General features: G+C 40.2%; 1 protein-coding gene across 1 annotated transcript; it reads left to right on the top strand.

Moving 5' to 3' along the window:
* Positions 1-1,544: 1,544 nt before the first annotated feature.
* LOC130097704 (uncharacterized) lies at positions 1,545-3,123 on the top strand. Its single transcript, XM_056264645.1, has 4 exons — positions 1,545-1,798; positions 1,960-2,039; positions 2,178-2,351; positions 2,891-3,123. The coding sequence occupies exons 1-4, from the start codon at positions 1,545-1,547 to the stop codon at positions 3,121-3,123; spliced, it is 741 nt and encodes a 246-aa protein (XP_056120620.1).
* The last annotated feature ends 7,198 nt before the right edge of the window (positions 3,124-10,321 follow it).

Raw genomic sequence — 10,321 nt, 5'->3', positions numbered from 1 at the left:
TGATTACAGAAAATAGCCATTCCTTGTCAGCCTCTTCTGTGGCTTTACCAAACCAAAGAGTGTCTTTGAGTTTTTGGGCTTATTTATTGAGGACCTTAGTGGCATTCTAAAAAATGGCATTATTCACAATGGGCAGCAGATTATGGCAGAAGTGTGCTCATTTATATGCGACGCCCCAGCACAAGCTTTTATTAAAAATATAAAAAGCCACAATGGTTATTCAGGCTCCGACAAGTGTTTTCAAGTGGGTGAATGGCACAACAAGATGACATATCCGGAAACAAATGTTAGATTGAGAACAGACACAGACTATGACTGATGATGAACACCACTTAAAACAAACACTGTCCCCGCTAGCTCGTCTGGTCAAAATGGTGACAATGTTCCCATTAGATTACATGCACTTGTGCTGTCTTGGGGTAACCAGGAAGTTGCTATATATTTGGATGAGGGGCAAATCACTGGCAACTAGGTTGTCAAGTAAATCAATCGAAGAGATATCTGTTAAATTGAAGGGACTAGGACCTTACACTCCTTCTGAGTTCAGCCGGAAACCCAGGCACCTCTCTGAAATAGATGGGTGGAAGGCTACAGAGCTTCGATATTTCATGCTTTATGCTGGCCCAGTAGTCCTGAAAAATACCATTGCCCTTGAAATTTATGAAAACTTTATGTTACTTTCTGTGGCCATGCATCTGCTGTTGTCTCCTGGAACATCAGAGGAAATGATTGATTGCGCTCAGGGATTGTTGACTTCATTCGTAACTCACTTTGGGCAGCTATATGGGTAAGGTGAAATTACCTACAATGTCCATCAGCTGACACACCTGCCGTCAGATTACTGAAGCACCTATTGCGCAAGCCTCACTTGCCTTTACAGCAAGTCAGCAAAAATTCATGCATCCTCATTATGAAGGTCCATCGATCTCTTCATTAAGTTATGGGGACCAGTACCATAAGCTTGTTACGGAAAAATACACGTTATCATCTAGGTCTGGGGTTAACTGTTTTCAAATTGTAGATGACATTGCCATTCTTGAAAACATTGTCAGGGTAGGTCAGGTGACTTACATCATTTTTCAAAAGTTTACCAAGAAAGAATCTTATGGCCAGTATCCCTTTCCATCTGCAAACATTGGGGTATATACAGTTTGGGGGTTGAGTAAGAATGTCGGTGTGACGAGGCTTCAGCACATCGGCAAAAAGTACATACTGTATCCTGACAAAACACAGTTCATTGCCATTCCTATCATTCATACCAATTAAAATTTCCAAAATGTCCAAATCAGTTTATATAATCAGTTTATGCAGTCAGTTCGTCAGTTTATAAGTAAATTTTGTCGTGCTTTATTTTCTATAGTCTTTGAAATCCCCTACATTAAAAATATGACCAAGTGGTGTGTTGTACAGTTCAGCAGTGGTGCAACTGAAATTGTGCCAAACACATGGGTTGAAGGGGATAAAGTCTTCTGGCCCCCACACCCTCCTAAGGACTCTATTAGGCTGAATGCAGCCATGCTGAACCGAGAGCAGCCTGGACAGGGATGGCACACATATCAACCAATCCGTCTCCTCACAACTCGTGGTGGGTGTTCTGGTATAAGAATCGTTGTAAGAGTCTGAACATACCCCTGTCTGACAATATTTCTCCTGACTCTGTACTTGACTGTTATTCTATGTTTGTAGTTAGTCATGATGCGGCAGCAAAGAGCCTGGACAGATATGTCAATAAAGATTGTGACACAACTGACATCCAGTCTGAGGAGGAGAGCCACCATGGCCTAAAAAGAAAAAGAAGGTAATAATAAATGTCCACTTTCCAGTTGCACACATTTGGCAGATACCTTTGTCCAAATCAAACATATAAACGGTTTCAACCATTTGTGACGTGCAGTTTAACAATTTGTAGACATGCACAAGTTGACAATTTAAGTGCTTTGCTCCCTTGTTTACTTTTAGACCAAATCCAGTTTATCATTCTGATGAGGAGCCCCAGAATGAGCGCAGATTCGCCCAAGCCCCCAAAGTGTTATTTCCAGGTATAGTTAGCAAAATTGTGGCGTGTGTGTGTTTGTGTACATAAAGAAAGCTTTTGCAAAAAATAGAGAATCTAATGCATTACACACATCTGCCCCTAACCAACTACTCCCCACCCACATTTTTTTCTTTACACAAAGCAGCGACCCAACTAGCCAGTCAGGACAGCCAACCATCACCACCTCCACGAATTTATCAGACCCTCCAACGCCCCAATTCCCCCATGTTGTCTTACCCCAATGTCCCAGCATCGTTCACTGGAGATGAATTGGAATTCTCTCCAATGAATTTACTCCAGAGGTCATCTCCTGAAGGTATGCTTTTAAAAACAAGTAATTAAATTCAGTCAATTCAAATATTCAAAATTCGAACCAAATGCAGTCAAATGGTTTAATTTCTCTTTTCATAGTAGTTACAGATTCTTCAGAAACTGCCAGGCTGGCATTAAAAGGTAAGTAAAGTTAAACCCTAGGGGCCAAGCCTTATCTTTCCTCAATGATTTGAATCATTGAAGGATTTACCACTTATCTGTTAGCTGTTAACTGTTAGCTTAAACCAATGGAAGGAGGCATTGCTAAAGTAAACAACTGTTAAAAAGTTTGTTACCACCATTCATTTATCCATTTGGATTCATTATAACCAGCCTCATGAAATAATGGTTTTACAGCAGTCCAAGAGTTGTCCCATATGAAACAAATTGTGGTGATCCCAAACCTATGAACATTAGTGTATGACAATGATAAAAGAATATTAAAAAAAAACATTACACTGACAGCTCTAAGTATTTTTTTATGATACATTTCTTTGTTCAACATCTTCTGAAATGTGTTTGTACAATTTTCTTTGTCAATAGATGTGGCTATGCAAAAACTACTGACTGCAGTGACGGAGTTATCAAAGGAGGTTAAGGACCTGCGGGAGGAGTTCAGGCAATTCCGGCAGTCCTGCAGGTGTGGACAGTCGGTGTCTGTGGGAGGGCCACTGGCGGAGCCCTTGGAGGTGCCCCTCCACACCATGGAGGCCCTGGACCGTGCAGAAGAGACACTGCTAAATAGCACAAACCGCCAGGCAATGGTAGTTGTTTAATAGTTACATCATTCTTCTGTCAGAAAACTTCACTTAATGCACAACTTTCTTAAACTGCCTGACAGTTATGACAGTAGACTCATGGGTTAATTTGTATTGAACCTTAGTCTCAGTCATTCCACGTTTCACATTGCAATATCTCCTAAAAACTGCTGTTTCAGTACGCCTTTATCAATCCAAGTTACATTCAGACTGAAAAAAATAATTCTGCACAGACCAAATTGGCTGAAAATGATGTTCGATCTTGAAGCACTGTACAGAGGGGTATTTCACAGAAGCAGAATCAAGAAATCCAAGACCCTGAGCTTTTTTTACTGTGGAGTTACTGTAGCTGTTCACTGCCGGCGCCCACACCATTAATTTCCTATGGGTGTGCTACATGACTAAAGGAAAGGAAAAGTAACAAGCAGATTGTGCATTAGCCTATATCTGGGATATTATGTCCTACTAAAATATAGGAGATTGGTGAGGAATATGGCAACGCTCTCCTGAAAGTAACGTCGTTGGATCTAGGAACATGTTGGCATGATCACATGTGAATCCAGTCTGCATGTGTTAACGCTGCAAATTTGTTATACTTGTATACAGGCCAGCTGACAGTCTTGTCTGGGCCCGGGACAAGATAATCTTAGATGGGCCCCCCCACGATTTTTTTTATTTTTATAAAACACCATATACTTTTACCCAAAATGAATAATAAAAACACATTTAAATGGGTACATTTTCTATAAATGTCTTCATTTTCTTTTCTGACATAGCCTACTGCAGTTCTTGTTAAAACACACTAGACATGCAAAATCTGTGCATTTTGGGCACTTTTTGTGTGAAATCATATTTATTTTTTGTCCATCAAAAGTGTGCTTTCACTTTTAAAGCATGAGCAGCACAGCAAAAATTGACTCGGATCTGACCCATTTTCTGTTCACCGATGATGACAGTGATGCATTTAAGCCGGCTTTTTATTTCTCATCTCCATAGTAGTAAAGCTAATCCAAGGGCTAGAAATCAATGAATTCTTTGCTAATACTTCCTCGTCATCATGGAGAGCGCAGTTCGCACCGCTTTCTCCTTTCCACAAGCGTTTGCTCTCCCGTAGCGTCTGTCGTTGCTATGCAACAATGAACTTAGGCGCGCCTGTAAAAACGAGCGCGCCGCGTCGCTATTATGAGCTAATATCCAACATATTTCCATATGTGGCTCTTTCCTCCTTTCTTATCAACAACTGGATTTACAGCCACCACAGCAGCAGCACCGCCGGTCGCCATGTCTCCGCGCTTTTATGAAGAGGACGCAACTAAACGCGCTTTGGGCATGCACGCGCATCCCGGGTTTGAGAAAACCTGGTACCGTGGCGTGACGTTTAAAAAGAAATTTGTACCGACTTGGTACCGAAGTGCCGGGTCTTTGACAACACTCATAAACGTTGGCTGCGCTGTTTCTTACCTTGCTCTACGTTGACTTTACTAACGTTAGTTCCAGCTTCACCGTCACCACCTTTTTAAAAATATTTGTTTAGGACATCTCGAAGGCCTCTATTTTCTTCTTCTCTTTTCTTTTCTTTTCTGAGCACCGGACTTGTGCTGACCGGACATTTTGAGCGTAACGTTAGCCTACTGAACTTCAAATCAAATGACAACATCATATTTCGATCAGTGGCCAAACCATTTTTGTTTTTGGGGGGTGGGGTGGGGTTCTTGACCACTATTTCAAGGACAATTAGGAAGAAAACGAATAAAAAGCTTTTATGTAACTCAAATATTAGATATTTTTCAACAAATATGCCTATTTTATTTATTTTTTTAACAATTATTCCATAATTTAATGAGGGCCCAGTTCTGGGCCCCCCTCCCTACCCTGGGCCCGGGACAACAGACCCGTTTGTCCCCCCCTGTCGGCGGGCCTGCTTGTATACTTGTTAGACTGCTCGTCTCGCCACTGTTGGAGGAACTACCCTAGAGGTGAGGGTCCGCCGTATGATGTCACACCTGATGTCTAATGAACTGGCTTCAGGACTGAACTGGGCTGGAAAAAAGAACAAGGAGCCTACAAAACAAAAATGTCCCTTTAAAGAGTTGGCACTCTGCTGATATATGTTTGGTAAGTCCTGCTCCATTTTCAATCACTATTATTTTATCAATCCTAGGCTGCAAGCCAAAGGGCCTTAAAGGATAATTCCGGTATTTAGCACTTTGAGTCTATTTTCTAGTTTGTTTTGGATGAACTAGAGTGGTGGACTTAGAAATTTTGACAATGGGTCCTGTCTTGACGTTTTGACTATTTTAGGATCGCCTCAGAGTGGCTGTCTACGAGCATACTCAAACATGTCCTTAAAACAACCCTTAACGTTCGTTTTCAAAACTGTGACACTCACCGAGTAGGGATGGGCGATATATTATCGTTTGCGATATATCGTTAAAATTTTTCCTCACGATAAGAATTAGTCTTCCCGCGATAATAACGATAAAGCCTATGACGGGACGCATTCGCAGCTCACGCGCATGGCGGAAGGCGGACGTGAAGCTGAGGTGAAGTTTATCGCTAAACGAGTAACTACCTCTACAATCTGGAACTGGTACACACAGATTTTCATCCGCCCATCTCGCCGAACACTGACTGAGCGCTTGAGAGTGTCGCTCTCCGTCAAGTGATCCGTAAAGCCCACTATATCAGTTCATCTCAATGAATACACAGTGTATTTGACGCGCAGTAAACACTGAGGCGCATGACGTGCTGTCACTGTTGAGAGCGTGTTTCTCACGCACCCGATGAGAGAGAGAGAGAGTCTTACATACCACGCAGAATTGAAGTGTACATGACGTCTACATGTAAATTATATTATTTGTTGTATTTTCCTGTAAAAATAATGGAGTTCATTTGGAATTATTCAGCTTTGAGCAAGCAGAAACTAATGCGCAAACGCAGACGTGATGATATTCATGAACCAAGCAGCTCATCAATCCTTAGTGTGGTTTGTATTGTTATTAGTATCAGAATTCGTAATAGTATTAGTATAAATTCGTTGTTAGATTTTTTATATTTCAAACTTGTAAATGATTTGAATTATTACTGTGTGATGTTTTTCAGTATAGTTGCACTATTTAAACATTATCTGCACTTTTACAGAAGAAACGTATGCAACTTTTCCATTTCTGCAAGGAATGTTTACTGTTTTACTGTTTTTTTATTATTATTTTAAGTCTATTTGGTGAAGGGTACATTTTGCTTTGCATGCAGCTATCACTTGTAGCCAAAAACAGTGGTGAATATGGTATTGTTTTTATATCGTCATTGATATCGTTATCGCAATAAATGCCAGAAAATATCGTGATATATTTTTAAGTCCATATCGCCCATCCCTATCACCGAGTGGTTAGTGGTTACTATCGTAACCTCAGTTCCCTGAGAGAGGGAACGAGTATTGCGTAGCCGGCCGCACTATAGTAACTGGTGAAGTTGTCGCTTCAGTCGAATAAACCTGCTATTTATGGCGAATTCGGGGGTCTATATAGGCTGGGCCACGCCCCCTCGGCGGGCTCTGACATAAGGCTAGCTCATTGGTCGCACGTTAGAGTCGCCCGCGCCATTGGATGTGCAGTTGCTGCAGCACAGCCTATGAGCGTGCCAGACGCTCAGTGTGCTAGCTGTGCAGCTGCAAATGCGTTTTACATATAGGCTTCAGTAAATCGAGGAAAAGGAGTTTCCCCACTACGCAATACTCGTTCCCTCTCTCAGGGAACTGAGGTTACGATAGTAACCGAGTAGTTATTTATATAAAATTTGTTGAGTTAACAATTCTGAACTAATAAAATAATAAACATGAATTTTTTAGAGTCACTTGGCCTCATAAATTTTCCTTATGAAAGATGGCACTGCAAGCTTATCCTTTTCGCCTCCCTTTAATTCGAATACATTCATGAACATATTGGGCAGTTTGAAAAGTTCTTTGAATGTAGGGGAAACAGGCTAGCCTACAACACATGGACAAATATCCGATCATTGAAAAGTCATAGGCCTAGGCTACAAAATTTGTTCCAAGTGTTCAAATATGTTTTCTGTTTAACTTAAATGCAAATTTTTTGCATTGTGATTTTATTTTCTGTTTTAGATGCTCTTACTCAGCAGATGGGGACAGCCGCCGTCACCCAATTCACTTTTGCACAGGCTGTGCAAAAGTGGCTGCGCTATGCGCCAGACCGGGCAGGAGGGACTGGACGACAAAATATTCAGGCGTTAGAAGACATTGAATTGTAAATAAAGAGTACAAATAATTAAATAAAAAGGCTAATAAAAATTAATTTGTTTTTAAATAGTGTGGTGTGGTGTGTTCAGTGTTTTATACAAGATTTCAAATGTTCCATTACTTTTTAACATCCTTGCTGTAGATAAAGCAGGCTATTTAATTTATGGCATTACATTTAAAATTAACATTTAAAAACGATTGAAATTCCATTGAAATCACGTTGATCCTCAGTTTAGTTGAAATTTCAACATTGTTTCAATATTCCTGATAATTGAAATACCATTGAAATTCCATTGATATATGGAAAGGATTTCAATGTTGTTTCAATATTAAAACAGGGTGCAAAATGATGTAGAATCAACATCAGAGTTCGATGTTGAATTTAATGACTTAATGTTGACAACGGAATGTTGATTTAACATAGTTTCAATGACTGTTTGCTATCTGGGGTATGACCATAAATAAGAGTATTCCTTTGTTTCCATAGCCTGGGAAAACCCAGACAACTTCCGGCAAATTTAGATTTGCTCTGAAAGTTAGTCTGGCAAAGAGCTCATTCAAGCCCATTTCCAATCCGTCGAAATCGCGGCACCAATCAGAAACGTTGGGGCGGGCTTTACACGATGACGACAGCGCTGGGGTTTTGAAGCAGATTTTGTAGCCTACAATACAGAGATGGATGCCGCCATTGAACATCACTCGTTCCAATCAGCTATCGCGTCTGTTTTAAGCCATTTGAACGTTTCCTTTTTGTTAAAAACCGAGCAAAGAACAACACTCGGAGATGTTTCTCCGCCGCTCTGCATACGTCATCTCCTTCATCGCTCTGATTGGTTTTAGGTCTGTAGAGTATGAATGGAGAATCATGAATTCACTAATTCCGAACGCCATGCACACATTCCTGCAAACGGTTTCTAAATGCCCACAACCTATGACTCACCCAATCTAAATCAACTAGCGCCAACGAGTCTGAAGTTTAAATTGATTTCTGACACCTTTACAGCGTAACCGAGTCTCCCCAGATCTCCTCGTGCCAGCCCGATTCATTCGCGAGGCACGATCAAAGAAGACTGTTATCTCTAACACCCCTCCCCGGCGAGGCGGGGTGCCAGATGTTCAAATGAAGATACGCACACACCTATGTTCACACACACATACCTATGAACCCTAGGTTTCTATCTATAAATCGGTACTAAAACAAGAGTTGGTGTATTAAAATACCTGTAACAGAACTATAAATGTGCAAACATGTCCTAGGAATGTTTTCATGAATGTAAGACACTTATAAATGCCTGAAAGTGTGCATTAAGAGGTAATTCTGCAATATTATGTCAGTGATTCTTGAGATCAGGGACAAAACAGGTTTTGATTTTCTAAAAAAAAATCTTCATTATTTTAAAAACCAGTGTATACATATTTGTTAAATGAGGGTTTGGCTATGTAACCATGTTTTGGAACAACCTCCCAGTTTTATTTTATTTTTATAAATTAGATGTTTGCGGAATCAGCACTGGATTTTTGTCAACACCATCAGACACATAGAAATGTCTATAAAATTATTTTTAATTAAATTATCACAGATATTATGACTCTTAGTGGTTTTTAATTGTCTTAATCACATAAAAATGTTTTTAAATGAATCAGTTCACCTTTTAAAAGTTAGATTAGTCAATGTTTAATGATTGCGGTTTAGGTTGTATGGATTAATCAATTTATCATTTAATTTCCATAATGAACAGTGATGCTTAGAAGCATACAAATTACACAATAACTTTGAAAATGTAACCATTTTATTAACAAATATTCTTGAGGGAACAAAACAGCTCGTCTTTAAAAACAATAACAACAACAATATATCAATCTGACGGAGTTGACAAGGCATCAGCGGTGTTGACACAAAACTGACGGTGGTGACAAATTTGTAAGAAACATAAAAATATTTAATTCAAAAGGACCATTGAACTCTCACAAATATTGTAACATTGCAAGATATGAAGAAAACACAATATATAACCAATTTTTTTTGTCAAATAATAATCTCATGGGAGTAGAGGGACTTTACAGGCAATACAAAAAGAACTTAACCCCCTTCGTAAAGTCCACAACATCTTCAAATATATGCTGCTTATAAAGTATATAAACTAATTAAAATTATCCATAGTCAAAATGACAGCTAAACCTTTAAAATATTACTAAACTGTCATAAAAAAACGTAACATTTGACTTCTCAAGGCAGTCGATGGAGTTTAAACACCAGGCAACAGACGATTCAAGTGTTCCTCTTCAATGAAATCCATGACCTCTGCTGATATGTTATACGTAGATCTCCCTGGTGCTGCTTGTGCGGACGGGTGATGATGGCTCATTCAGCTTGACTAGAATATCTGTAAATGGCACAAAGCAGACATCCCGCCGTCCTTGTTTTTTCTGAAAACAAACATTTGGCCCATGAGGGTGAAAAAATTCTACTTGAACATCTTGATGCTCTGGGTCAATTGTTAAGGCTTTAGCCAGCCACCAGTTCTGCTCGTACATGACAACAAGCCAGTCTCCACTCTGAGTATCATCGGGGCCTATCCCAGTTGTTGTGCCCTCAGGTTCTCTGCTAGGCTCTTTCTCCATGGCCTCCATCAGCATCGCCAGAGGACTCTGTCTGGGTCGTTCATCTGGGTCGTGAGGGATGCCATCCAAAGTGTGAGTAACAGGACTGAAACACTGGCAAATCTGTGGCTCACTGCAAAAACATGAAATGTTTCTACAATGGATGATATTCCCTTGAGCTACAACTTGATGAATCTTCCTTGTTCCAGGGATGGACTTCAGGGGTGGCATGAGGAGAGTGTCATAGGACTGAAAATCATCACTGGTAACGTATTGTAGCTTGACACCACTTAAGCTGCTGGACACCATCTCATAAAATGCTCTGCCATCCACAATGTCCCGACCTCTCAGCACAAT

Source organism: Rhinichthys klamathensis, unplaced genomic scaffold (assembly GCF_029890125.1).
Source record: "Rhinichthys klamathensis goyatoka isolate OS25496 unplaced genomic scaffold, OSU_Roscu_1.1 h1tg000223l_1, whole genome shotgun sequence".
Taxonomy (NCBI): Eukaryota; Metazoa; Chordata; class Actinopteri; order Cypriniformes; family Leuciscidae; genus Rhinichthys; species Rhinichthys klamathensis.
Note: the sequence above shows the minus strand (reverse complement) of the source record. Positions and strands in the feature narration are given on the sequence as shown.